This window comes from Pararge aegeria, chromosome 19 (assembly GCF_905163445.1).
Source record: "Pararge aegeria chromosome 19, ilParAegt1.1, whole genome shotgun sequence".
Lineage (NCBI taxonomy): Eukaryota > Metazoa > Arthropoda > Insecta > Lepidoptera > Nymphalidae > Pararge > Pararge aegeria.
In genome coordinates this window covers 1,571,956-1,586,066 of record NC_053198.1, presented here as the reverse complement: position 1 = coordinate 1,586,066, position 14,111 = coordinate 1,571,956, and the positions used below count along the sequence as shown (strand labels likewise).

The following is a 14,111-nucleotide window of genomic DNA, read 5'->3' as shown; positions in this document are numbered from 1 at the left end:
GCTTATCCGGGGTTGTTATCGCGATAACGATGATAATAGAAGCATTAATAATTATTATTATGCTATTTCGCACATAATTACAGAAGCTTTACACGTTTGTTTGGACGTGATGTGGTTCTTGTTGCGGGAAAAACATGATAAGGTTTCCAGTGTTAGAGACGTACATACCCTTCTCATTTGCTATACTCCGCGATAAGCGGGAGAATCTGTGTGGTGTAATTTATAATTTTTTCTAACCTTATACTCCACACCAAACAGATCTTCAGGAATGTACCATCTACGCACGTTTCGCTGCGAAACCGGAGCATCCTCAGGAGATGTTGACTTTACAATGAATAATTGTTAAGTGACTCAAAAATTATTCATTGTGATCTTCGACTTAAAAATTATTCATTGCCGAGGATCTGTTTGGTGTGGAGTATAAGGATTAAAGAAATTATAAATAACACCATACAGATTCTCCTGCTTTTCGCGGAGTATACCAAATGAGGATGTGTGATGGTGTTATTTTGTAAACCAGTAGGGCTAGCATGTGTACCACGGGATAGTGATATTTAACCGTAACTCGTATTTTTCCTATAGATATTGACGAGATAATGGGTAGATATAACTCTCGTGTTCCGCACCCTACAAGGCGCGTTTTGAACTCTTGTAACTTTAGTTTTAAGTTTACGAATATGGATATTGCCATCATCTCACTAGCGTGTACACATTTTTCATTTTATGTACGCATTTAAAGTGCCATCAATGGAATCATCTTCATAAGAATGTATTAGAGTTTGACTTTTGAGTTAGTCTTTTCTCTAATCCCCATATACGAAAAATATATTAAACAATCCCTTTGATTTATCTCCTGATCTCTTTAGCAGACTCATCACCCAAAACAAAGGCTGAAACTGGCAATTGCTACCATATTCATTTATGGCATTACGAAAACAGCATAAAGCACAAATAGAAAATGTGTTTGCATTGAGTCTTGGCGCATTTGATCCGAAAGCGTCTTGGAGAACAGTGATATATTTAGTGCCTAGGAGCAGATAGTAGAAACAAGGTTTACCAATAAAAAGACCTACCAATATTTCATTAAAATATACAAAAAATATAATCAATATTTCGTTAATATTCAACATCTGTAATACGATTTAAACACCCTTGAAATTATCTGATATTTAAAGAGAGCCGGGCGTTCCCAAAAGAATTTCCTTTTATCAAAACCAATTCGTTAATGGGATATCAAAATCAAATTAAGCTTGGAGAAAATTTTCAAATAATGACTGAGCCGAGGAGGGAAGTGTCAAGCTGTCAAGGGCCCTTCAGATTGGAAACGAACTCCTATTGACTAATGGCGGCACGTAAAATAATGATCACAATCAAGTTATGTAATAGCAGTAACTGCCTCGATGCTTCAGTTTCTAGCATATTGTACCGCATATCATGGTTTCCTAGGTTCTGTTTCTGGGCTGCTTCTTAGACCAGGACGCGTTTGGAACCCTCGTAGCTTTAAGTTTTAAGTTTTAAGTTTACGAATGTGGTTATCGCCATCATCTTACTACCGTGTAATTCTTATGTACGCATCAAAAGTGCCACCAACGGGCCTACTTGAATAAAGATTTTTTTGACTTTGACTTTGACTTTGACTTTTATTGCAAATTGGCCCTGTCGGAATCGAACCCAGGACCTCCTAGTTAAATTCACAGCGCTCACCCACATTTTTGACAAAGCAAAGCAGGTCGTCAAAAATCTCCCATAATAAATAAATAAATAAAAAGATAATAAGGAATAAACGTGCCCATTATCATCAATTCAACCGATTAACGTCCACTACTGGAAGTAGGTGTTTTGTAGCGAGTTCCAAAGTCCTCGATCCTGGGCCGCTTGATTCCAGAAGCTCCCAGCGACTCGCTTGATGTCGTCTATCCACCTCGTTGGCGGGCTGACTTTTAGTGGAAAAATTATTACTTACTAGATGTGTCCTGCGGCTTCCCCGCGTAATTTTGGGAGGCAGCGTACTGCTACATAGTCTACACCTATAGTCAAATATGAGATTTCAGATTTTTTACAAACTTTTTTTTATCTTACGTATTTTGTTTTCAATGAAAAGTATACTATGTTATTTCTAATACCTCTAACAATATGTATAAAAAGTTTCATGAAGATCGGTTAAGTAGTTTTCGCGGGAAAGCGTAACAAGCGGTGATAGACCAGTGGCTAAGAGTTCGAATCTCAGCAAACACCTTTAACTTTTCTAAGTTATGTGCGTTTAAAGTAACTTGCTTCAACTGCTTGCCTGAGAGTTCTACATAATGTTTTCAAAGGTGTGTGGAGTCAACCAATCCGCAATGGGCCAGTGTGGTGGACTATGGCCTTAACCCATTCGCAGTGGGCCGGTAATGATGATGATGATGACCTATTCATAAGATGCTGTGTTTATGGAAAACATAAGCACTTCAGAATAATTCCATGTAATTTATTCCATGTCTCTCGCGAAATCCATTAAATTTACCATCGATAGCATTAATTACGTTAATAACCATAGATACCAATTAACAGGGTAATGAGATCATTTATGATTGACTTGTTACGAAACAGGGTGAAATACTGGGGTAGTTTTTCATGGGACAAGCGACTTTAGCGTCTAGAAAATTAAGTTGTAAGTCGAATGTTTTGCAGTTATGAGATTAGATCCCATGGAATACCTCATATCAATGCTTGTAGTTTATAATAGCGGTGATAGCCTAGTGGTTAGGGCTTCGGCATACGTTTTGGAGGGATCGAGTTTGATCCATGACAGGCGTCTCAAACGTATCTGACTTTATTTGATCAGATTTAATGAAAATGTCGCGAACAAAATAAAAATAAATAATATTATGAAAATTAAGCTTAATTTGCTATACTCCGCGAAAAGCAGGAGAATTTGTATGGTGTTATTTATAATCAATCTAGTCTAGGGCAAAACAAGTGACTCCTTTATGTTAGGGTCGATAGGTAGGTATAGGGTCGTACATGCACGAGATGGCTATGCCATTGCGCGTAGTCGTCATTTGTTTGCTTGCTCCAGAACTAATTGACCATGCACTGACTCGTGCGCTACGCTTGCTCAATGACCTAACTCATAGTAATTCGGAACTGGACATATTTCACACCCCGCTGCTTCAGCTCCAAAAGCAAATTAAAAAGTTGTTAGAGAGTAGATAATCTAAGATATTAATTGTATGTTTGAATGTTTTTTTATTATTATTAAAGTTTTGGTGTATTCTTGTGTTTTTTTTTATTCTTAATTTTATATAGCTTATTTTTATGTTTTAAATTAATGTATTTTTTTGTAATTTTTACTTGTTGTTACAATGTAATTTTTTACATTTAATAGCCCGGGGAGACGAATAGTGCAACTGTAATGTCTTCACGGCGCGTTTCTAAATAAATAAATAAATAATTTATTCAATCCTTATACTCCACACCAAACAGATCTCTGGCAATTGGTTGGTTTCGGAGCGAAACGTGCGTAGGGAGTATTTACTCCCGAAGCCGAGTATTTACTCCCGAAGCCGGAGCATCCTCATGAGATGTTAACTTTACAATGAGTAACAATTATTCAATGTAAAGTCAACATATATCATGAATTTCCGCAAAGTAATGCTTGATAATATCAAAAATAAATAAATAAAAATAGTTTATTTCTGTAAATAGCAATTTTTTTTTTATTTGGCTGGAGCCTCATAAGTGTAGGTTTATGTTATAGTAATTTTGTAAAGTGGGTATATAATTAAACTTATGGTAACTTTTAACTAAATTTGTTTGAATTTTATCGTTTTTCCTAATATTAATTAAGAGTTTTCTAGGTTTGATACAATACCTGTGCATTTTCGATACTTTTCAGTCCTTTTTGAAATCAAAATTACCTCATGGAGTTTTAGTCCACCCATTTTTAGAAGACTCCGCTCTTCAATTACAATAAATTTAACAAACTACGTTAAAAGGAAGGTAGGTATAAAAACAAGACATGAGGTTTTACGATATACAATATACAATATAATAGGCATGTTATACAGAAGAGTATTTGTCCACAAAATATTAGTATGGATTTAATATTCCTAGCGTACCTCTAATAGGTTAGCCTGCTACCATTTTAGCATGAATTATTCCTTGAGTACCATATAGTGAGATTGCAATCAAGGGCTAACATGTACAGGAATAATAAATCAAATTTGTTCCATTGATGTTATTGATTTTAGGAATTCTGTACACATAAAGTATTTACAGCCTTTCAAAAGATTTTCAACTTAAATGTTGACATTATCAATAGAGTTCAAAAGTCAATTTACTACAACAAAAACCGGAATTCCGTCAATTTTAATTAAAACGCCGTGTCCGTACCTACCCGCTAACCGTACCTAATGTACCACGTGACCTTAATTCCGTATCAATTTTATTACCCTATCAGAGCCCTTAGTGTAAAAAGCCCTTTAAACGGCGATGACGGCGGTTTGGCGCAGTGGGCAGCGACCCTGCTTTCTGAGTCCAAGGCTGTGGGTTCGATTCCTACAACTGGAAAATGTTCGTGTAATAAACATGAATGTTTTTCAATGTCTGGGTGTTTATTTGTATATTATATGTATTTATATATTCTATCATTTATTGAATTTCATTTTTTGTGTTTTAATTCTTAACAATGCTTACAAAAACAAAAAACTCTATTAAAAATTTACAAGAAAAAAAAAAAACACCCTCCGCTTGGGGCTTGGGGCTTTTGAATGCCCAAGCAATCAAAATATTTATGTATATTATTAATAAAAATATTTATCAGTCATTTTAGTACCCATAACACAAGTGACGCTTACTTTGGGGTTAGATGGCGACGTGTGTATTGTCGTAGTATATTTATTTAAATTAACCTGCAGGCAATACAGTTTACCTAAACTGTGCTCAAATTTTAGAATATTTCTAACTACGCGGTAGATATCATATAGTACAAGTGTGTGCGCAAACGCTACTCTAACGCTCTCTTATCTCTCACTCTCATAGTCCATGGCGACAAAACCCGACCGGAAAGAGATCAGATGCCAAATGCTAAGAAGTTCTTAAATCAGGGATTGGACCCAGGCCCTTATGATATATAGTTACACATGTTTACCACTAGACCAACGAGCAGTAAACAATATTATAATTTGCTTTTTATGCTGCAAGTTAGCCCTTTACTTTAATCTCACCTTTTGGTAAGTGATGATGCAGTCTAAGTAAGATGGTAGCCGGCTAACCTGTCATGAAGTATGGCAGTTATGGTTTCTACGCGGCGTAGCAACAAAATGTTTGCGGTATACTATCACCTTAGAAAAATTGAAAGATATTATATACTAGCGTACCCAGCCCGCTTCGCCGGGCTAGATTTTGCTTTATTTTATTTAAACAATAAATATACATCATTAATTTTTTAATTTAAGTCTCATAATATATTAAATCATTTATTTCTCTCCGTATTCATTCTCTTCTAATCTTTTCTCGAGCGGGTGAAGATCATTATCTACACCCATGTGCACCCAACGATAAAATATCATCATAGCAAATAAAAGCTGTATTTGACAGTTTGACAGTTCAAAAATAGGAGTGCTCCGATCGTCACCAAACTTTACAGGATTACTCGCCAGGTCAATCCGGAGATTCCCTGAAAGTTTCATTGAAATCGGTCCAGCCGTTTCGGGGCCTATACGGAACATACCCACACACTTTCTCTTTTATATATATAGATAGATAGATAGATAGATATATTAAAGTTTTATTAAGTGCCTGTGATATCGCCATAGAACTTTTGAATATTTGTAGAATTGATTATGCATGGACTTGGGCATCCATCGATGAAAATATTTAGTGCAATCGTTAAATAAACAGCATATAATTCAACCAATCTGAAGTAGTTTTTTTTTATATCCCATTATAATTAAAACTCGGTTTGAGCCCGCTCCACCGTACCTAATGTACCGCGTGACCTTAATACCGTAATCAATTTGATTACCGTATTAAAACACCTATCAGGTATCAAGATTGGAGGTTTTGTTTGGGATATTGACACTATTTACCCGACAACTAGGAAGAGATATGGTTTATAATCGACCTATAAGGACTCTTCTTCTTGTATACCTAAGTGGCATTAGCTTTTAAGCAGAGTTTCAGTCAATTATAATATTCAGACTTAAAAAAAACATTCAATGTATGTCAAAAATCTACAATCAAAACTCAATTATTTCAAGTAGGTCTAATATAAAAAAAAGTTTGAAACGTTGAGTTTGTTTGCTCGTTTTAACTCTAACATCGGTTTGGAAGGCAGATTCTAACGAGAAGAAGTCTATAAGAAATTCAGTAGTTGCTCTTTTCTAACATCAGACTTTATACAATTAATAATTTGCCCAGCGAGCTATAAAATCTTTCTCCGTCCACGCTACACACCTTTGGAACTTACTACCAGAACATATAAGACACTGCCGATCGGTGCACTCTTTAAAACACAATGTAAAGGAGCATTATGTATCGTTGTCATAGTATATTTATCGCTGTTTACTTATTATAGATATATATTTATATTTATATTATATTATAAATATATGAGGCCACCAGAACCAGAGCGGCCCAAACCACAATTTGTGATATATTAGTTGACCACGGCAATGCTCCTTTTCAAACCCTTAAGTTCATAGCCAGAGTGGCTCAAAGGTAATTTCAGTAAACAATCATAGATGGCGTTAAAAAAATTGTTCTGGCATTTTGATTCTTAAATGAATATTAATAGAGCATAGTGGCCCAGATCACTTGAGTCACTATAGTATCTGCCGCCATTACGGCTCATGTGACATGGGCCACTCTGGTCTTTGGTACTTACGTGTAAACATTTTTGGTGTTGTGGGTACAAAACTGGTGTTTTTACGCAATAAGTGTGTATAGATTAGTTATTAATCTACGTGAACGTGCGGAAAGGTGTTGGCGGTACAGCAATAAGCTTAAGAGGTAAGAATACCTGTTATTAGTCAGATATTTTCTTGTTTTTTCGATGTCAATAAATTGTAACCTACAAATTAACTTAATTTTTACTATTTTTGTTTCGAACAGATCTAGCAGGAGCTACAATGATTGAAACTGAGAATGAAGCTGCTGAAAACATTGAGGATGACATACTAGGTAATTCTTAGTTTTAAATGTTGAGTTTTCGTTAGGTTATTATTTAATTTGTTACTGTATTTTCATTGACTATTTTTGTTTGGGCCAGACCCAGCAGAAGCTACAATGAGTGCAACTGAGAATGAAGCTACTGACAACATTGAAGGTGACTTACGTGGTAAGCTTACGTTTTTAGAGTTCCGTAATAAAACAATGTGGGATTTTTTTTTCGCGTATTAGACTATTGAAGGAGGCGTTCTTGGATAGATCTTTTGAAAAAAATTGAGGGTGCTTATGAGAAGTTTTAATGTTAAGTTTTCGTCATGTATGTAGGTTGTTACTTACTTTTCTGATTTTTATATATTTTAGCTATTAATTTACGCTATAATAATTAGTTAATAATTTTATTTTTGCAGATATATTTGGATTGAGTCCGGTGGAGCCCTATGAGGATTCGGGTTCTGAGTATGTCCCAGAACAACGTAGCAGGAGCTCATCGAGGAGTTTACAAGACATTCTTGGGGACTCGTCTACTGAAAACAATGAAGAGGGTCAGCCATCTTTTTCAACAAACAAAGATACAAGGAAGCGTATGCGCAAAGAAAGTTTATGGAAAAAGAATGTGAGAAAAAATAAACGAGCTAGAGGTGAGGCATACGTAAATACAAAAGGCGTTCTCATTCCTGCTAAACAAATAGATACAGGTCTTCAATGCACCTGTAATCAAAAATGCCATGACAAAATTGTACATGACAGACAAAAACAACTTTTTTCAAAGTTTTATGCCCTAGCAAATTTTGATTTGCAAAGTGCATACCTATATTCACTCATACATGTCGTGATAAAAGCAAGGTCTTATGTGAGAGTTAGAGATACCACATCGGATCGGGTAGCTGGAAACGTCACATCGAAGCCCAAGGAATTTTCTCGATTGTATCACTTACCAGAGGCGAATGGAAAACATATTCGTGTGTGTAAGTCATTTTTTAAGCAAGTTTTTAAAGTATCGGACGGACGCCTTACAAGGGTTCTGAAAAATAAGCCTCTTGGCGATCCCGCTCCCATTGATAAAAGAGGCCGGCACATTCCGTCGAATAAAACTCCAGAAACAAAAGTAAACGAAGTAAAGGATTTCATCAATACTTTTCCGAAATATGATTCTCACTACACAAGACACAAAAGTGAATCGAGACAGTACTTGCCTCCTCACTTAAATTTGTCAATAATGTACTCTGAATACAAAAGTAAGGTTGCAGGACCAGTTTCAAAATACATATTCGAAAAAATATTTAATGAAAATTTCAACCTCACATTTCATGCTCCAGTAACTGACTCATGTAAGCGATGTGACAATTTCAAAGTAAAAATTGACGCTTGCGATAACAACGAGCTTTCTAAAAAAAATGAGCTTACTATCGCCAAAGAACTTCATTTGCGAAAAGCAGAATCTGCGATGAAAAATTTAAAACTTGACATGCAAAATGCGAAGCAGGATAACGATACTACCGTTATAATCTTTGACTTAATGAAGACTCTCCCAACACCAGTAATTTCAACTGGTATTTGCTACTACAAGCGTCAGTTGTGGACCTACTGTTTAGGCATTCATAATGCTGGTACAGACGAAATGTTTATGTATGTCTGGGATGAATCGACAGCATCCAGGGGACCACAAGAAATAGGTTCATGCCTCCTAAAATTTATCAGAGAACATGTACACACAAAGAGGCTAATCATGTACTCTGACCAGTGTGGCGGGCAAAACCGCAACATAAAAGTTGCAGCGTTATGTATGCATATTGTTTCTAGTCCTCAATTTACAGTGGAAAATATAGACCACAAATTTACGGTCAGCGGACATTCTTTTTCATCTTGCGACCGGGCTTTTGGCTTGGTGGAAAAACAAAAGAAGTATTTCCCAGACATATACGTTCCCGAACATTGGAACAATGTGATATTAGCAGCAAGAAAAAAGAAACCTTTCAAAATTGTGGAAATGAAAGGAGATGACTTTATATCCACCAAAGCCTTGGAAACTAATATCACAAACAGGAAGATCGGCGTTGATCGAAGTAAAGTTGAATGGCTTAAAATACAGTGGCTTTTGTACAATAAAAGCCATCCATTCTCGATGTTCTTCAAATATTCCAACGAGCCAGAAGTTCTTTTCGCAGAGGTTAATTTCAGCAAGAGGTCATCCAAAGATACGTCAAACTTTGAACTCGAGATTTTATTTCCAGAGGGAAGAAAAATCAGCCATGAGAAAAAAAAAGACCTTCTATGCCTTTTGGAATATGTTCCACCTATCTATCACCCTTTCTATGAACAACTCAAAGTCTCCTCCAATGCGGGGAATGAACTAGATGGTGCAATTAGTGATTCTTCGACTGATTAACTGACTGGCTAATTTAATACTTTGTCATGTTATGCCTAAGATAGTCTTAAGTTGAAATAAAAACTATAATAAATTAATAATATATGAGTTTAAGATAAATCTAAAGTTTAATAAAAATTACACAGTAATAAAGGAGCTAGTTCTGAGTTTAATTTGTAGTATTTAAGTTGAAAAATGACAATTTGCATTTAAATTAATAAAAAAGGTGATAAGGTTCATACATATTGGCCTATTATTTATACACTGTTTATAAATATATTGTCAATGCTAAGTGCCATAGTGGCCTATCTGCAAAAAAAATTACAAATAACAAAAATACTGATTATTTTTACAGTTCATCTAAATTTTATCAATAACTAATATCATATTTTACAAATTTTGAATACAGTGTCTATGATTTTTTTTTTAATTACATCTACTTAAAATTTCACCTTAACTATTTTGGCACATATCCACATAATAGTAGCTTGTGTTTGGGTCACTCTGGTTCTGGTGGCCTCATATAATATAAATATAATTATTTGACCTATTAAATCATCTTACTCACATCCCGGGGTAGCTGGAAGAGATCTCTTATAGAGATAAGCTTTCCTTTGTACACTTCATGTATCTTATGTTCACAATCACAATTTATGGTACATAAATAATAAATAAATAAATAAATAAATAAAAACGGAGCGGTGTGCCTACGAACATTCTTGTCATTAAACTTCATCAATTTCTTAAAAATGTGTTCGTACGTCTATAATTACCGTAGAAATCACCTTGTAAACACGTACTAAACCCAACAATTTTGTTTTTATGTTTGTTACCGCAGAACTCTGTTATTTATAAACAGATATGAAAAATATTTTTTTTCTAAAAGGATACTTACTTCCCATGTAGTCTAATTTTCATAAGGATCTATTTTAACCTTGAGAAATCACAAATAAGTATTGCACGGGTTGCAATACGATTTTAGTTAGCAATTTATGCTGGTCACAAAAAGGTGCGGATGTTTTAGCAGTGGGAGAACTCCTCAACTGCTCGTATAACGCCCAAGGTCCGGGAAAATAAAACATTTAGTAAATATATATAGTAATCGCAAAACTGGCCACTAAAATTTGACAAAAATAATACTATTTGTATTAATACAACTATATAGCAAGAAATAAATTTTCTACAAAACATTCAAGTCGGTGCCAAGTAAAATGTAGAAAATTACTAAATACACTTCGTGTAGGATCATATACTTTGTATTCGTACATAGCAAGGAAAGTACCAGTAATTTTATACATTTGACTTGGCACTGACTTAAATATTGTAGAAATTCTTTCAAAAATTAATTGTAATATTATGTCTTACAATGGTGGAATGCCTATCAGATTTTTCTCACACGAAGTCGCGTGTATCAGTTAGTAACAATACATCTCCCGTTTCGCTTCATTAAATCCACTGAACGAAATATACCTTTTATATTATTTCCGTCCAAAAGAAAAAGATAAATACCGAATTCATTCCGTCCATTCTGTTTACTGAGACTGAATGTGTTTGTGTAAGGAAATAACTTTCAGAGCTTAAAGCAAAATCTTTACCCCTGAACCGTTCAGGAGAAAATCCATTACGCGAAAATGTGGCTCGAAACACTCTTCAGGATTAATTATAATTTATAACAAGCCCTCTGACGGTGAAAAGTGCATGCTAAGGGTCGCTGCACGCTGTAATATTTTATCAGATCTAATTATGTATGTCATAGTGTTTTGTTCTCATCGTCCACTTTACAAACAAGGGCTTTACAACAAGTAAACCACCATTTATATATGTCATCGCAAGAGCGACATCTAGTGACAGTACAGTTTCCCAGTATTGTAAATAGATGGCGCTTCCTTCATATCATATAAATCGTAGTTAACTTTCACGCGGTCGAATAAGTAAACGTAGGCAGAGGATCTCATTTTAACATAAGATTTTATATTATATTGGAACCGTACTGTCACTAGATGGCACTCTTTCGATTCCATATAAATCGTTGTTGACTTTCACACGATCGAATAAGTAAACGTATGTAGATCCCATACTTAGCACTCTGTTGAACTTCTTTTTGGATTTTTTTTTTATCCTACTACACGTTAAGACCTTGATTGCCGTCTCACCTGCATTGCTAGGATTGGCAAAAGTTATTTTCTCTACTGGAAAGGGATAAAATATATATTCCCTCCCTCAGTATATTCCTTCCCTCAGCGTTGGCGCAGAGGTGCAAATAATATCCAATTAATAAGGGACGTGCAATAATATAATTGATCAGCGTGGTTATTATATACATAAATATTTAAACCCGATATTCTAGCAGTAGATTTTTACAGGTAATTATGTAATAATAAGTTGGGGTAAATTACTCCTATTCCCTTAGTCAAACAGTCAAAGTAAAATATCTGTATTCAAGAAGGCCCATAGATGGCACTTATGATGCGTACATTACATGAGTAATGTGTACCCGGTAGTAAGGTAAAGGCGATAACCATATTCGTAAACTTAAAACTAAAGCAACGAGAGTTTCAAACGCGTTCTGGTCTAAAAATAAGCCTACAACAAACTAAGCAGGTTGTTCTTTTTTGTTATCACCTTCTCACATTATCATATAAAATTATTAGAAGGGCCACCTGGTTAGAGCAATAATTCACACTCAAGCTTTCTTATCGATAACTTAGTCCCTTATATTATAATAGACCTTTTCTATAAGCTTAAGTTCAATACAAACTTTTAACTTTTTAAGAGTGTTTGGCAGATGGAGACGTATATTTTATCCCAAGGGATATAATCGGGCGATGTAATTTTGGTAGCCTGCCCACACTAGCCGATAAGTAAATTTTATCCCTTGCGGGAATCTAAATACCCTGAAAAATCTAAAATATATGCTAGCTGTGCTGTTGAAAATTGTTAATGATGTCTAAAAGGGTAGCAGGTTAACTTGATGTTATGACAGTTATATTAAACCCACATATCTAATGGCTTTCTAGTTGGTATCGTACCGGAATTCAATCGCTAGGCATCACGTCGTCAGTAGGGTCATGACTAGCCACGGCTGAAAACACGAGATGATGATTTCAAGGTACCCAAAATTAATATTGGAACCACGTGTGCTGCCAGAGCATACCACACCTAAAAATCATTTGTTCTTACCTGTTTTATAACGTAAGCTTTTCCTTACTCTTTGGTGTAAAGTCTATTTTAAATCGATAAATAAAAAACATAAAAACACACTTAACTTACATCAATCTTTATTTTGTTTGTTTTAATTTATTTTACCACACCTGTTTTTAAATATTGGATAGACGCAGCGTTGCTTTGCGGAATTCCATGATATATTATGAAGATTAATCTTAATTGCTTTATAATTTCTTCAATCCTTATACTCCACACCAAACAGATCAGAGTTCTTAACAATTATTCATTGTAAAGTCAACGTCTCCTGAGGATGCTCTGGAGCAAAACGTGCATAGAGGGTACATTGTCGAAAATCTGTTTAGTGTGCAGATACAGATTCTCCTGCTTTTCGCGGAGTATAGCTAATAAAACTTAATTTTCATATTTATTTTTATAAATCTATTTAATACATATTTTACTTTGATTTTTTGATTTAAAACCCATTAACGGCTCTCATGGGATACAGGTCTCTCAAAATGAGAAGAGCCTTAGCCTTTGCCTATCTGACAAAGTGCGGATTGGTAAACTTTAAACGCATTTGAGACAATTATGGACTCTGAAGCATGCACGTATCCTCACGATACTTTTCTTCTCTGTTAAATCAGGTGATATTTAATTGCTTAAAACACACAGCTTACAAAAGTTAGAGGTGTGTCCTCGAACTCGGTCCCGAACCTAAGCTAAGTCCAGAATGATGTATATTTGCCGTGTAAAAATACCCTTAGTTGAGAAGATTAAGGTAATAGTAGGAACATGCGGGATAACAGACGTTGTTAAGTAGATTTAAAGTTGTTTCATTATACATTCGGACGGAGAGGAAATTATTTGAAATGAGCATGAAATATTTGGGCCCTTAATTAGCATAATCCTTTGGGGTACGGTTATCCCGGGGAACTTTGTCTAGTAATATGATTATAACTCTTGATTTCGGGGGGTGCCAATTAAATTATTGCAAATTTAATTATTTACTTACGATAAAACTATACTGACATTGTACATGGGGCGAAATGTTTATGTCCAGTGTTTTTTTAGAAAAATATAAAACATACTAGCTTCTGCCCGCGACTTCGTCTTTAGACTTCAGAATTGGGTCTATAGCTTCGCTCGTTACTATTTGACAGATCGGTGTAGGACTGTAGGTACATTTCCTTTTTCATAGCATACCAAATGTCAAAGATGTCTGCGCGCGCCTTAGTTCGTAAACAATTTTAAATTTTCCCTGGAGAACAACTTAAGGAATCAAATAAAAGGTAGTATACGTTCTTTTCCATGTCAAAGGCTGCATGCCTCCAAATCAGTTCCTCCATTTTTGCGTAATTGAGTAACAAACATCGACACTTTATTATAGTATGGATTTATTCTTGTGGAATAGTTTTTTTTTATTTGACGG

General features: G+C 35.0%; 1 protein-coding gene across 2 annotated transcripts; it reads left to right on the top strand.

Moving 5' to 3' along the window:
• The first annotated feature begins 6,596 nt into the window (after window positions 1-6,596).
• LOC120632025 lies at window positions 6,597-10,044 on the top strand. 2 transcript variants are annotated; one of them, XM_039901775.1, is made up of 3 exons: window positions 6,597-7,164; window positions 7,253-7,321; window positions 7,560-10,044. In XM_039901775.1, the coding sequence occupies exons 1-3, from the start codon at window positions 7,113-7,115 to the stop codon at window positions 9,536-9,538; spliced, it is 2,100 nt and encodes a 699-aa protein (XP_039757709.1). In that variant the 5' UTR covers window positions 6,597-7,112; the 3' UTR covers window positions 9,539-10,044. The 2 variants fall into 2 exon arrangements, with proteins under 2 accessions (XP_039757709.1, XP_039757710.1); XM_039901776.1 differs by lacking the exon at window positions 7,253-7,321.
• The last annotated feature ends 4,067 nt before the right edge of the window (window positions 10,045-14,111 follow it).

What these genes read in the sequence shown, in the direction of transcription:
- LOC120632025 (XM_039901775.1), top strand. Translation starts at nt 7,113, where the DNA reads ATGATTGAAACTGAGAATGAAGCTGCTGAAAACATTGAGGATGACATA. An exon ending in CATTGAGGATGACATACTAG is followed by an intron (nt 7,165 to 7,252) that starts GTAATTCTTAGT and finishes TGTTTGGGCCAG; the next exon opens with ACCCAGCAGAAGCTACAATG. An exon ending in CATTGAAGGTGACTTACGTG is followed by an intron (nt 7,322 to 7,559) that starts GTAAGCTTACGT and finishes TTATTTTTGCAG; the next exon opens with ATATATTTGGATTGAGTCCG.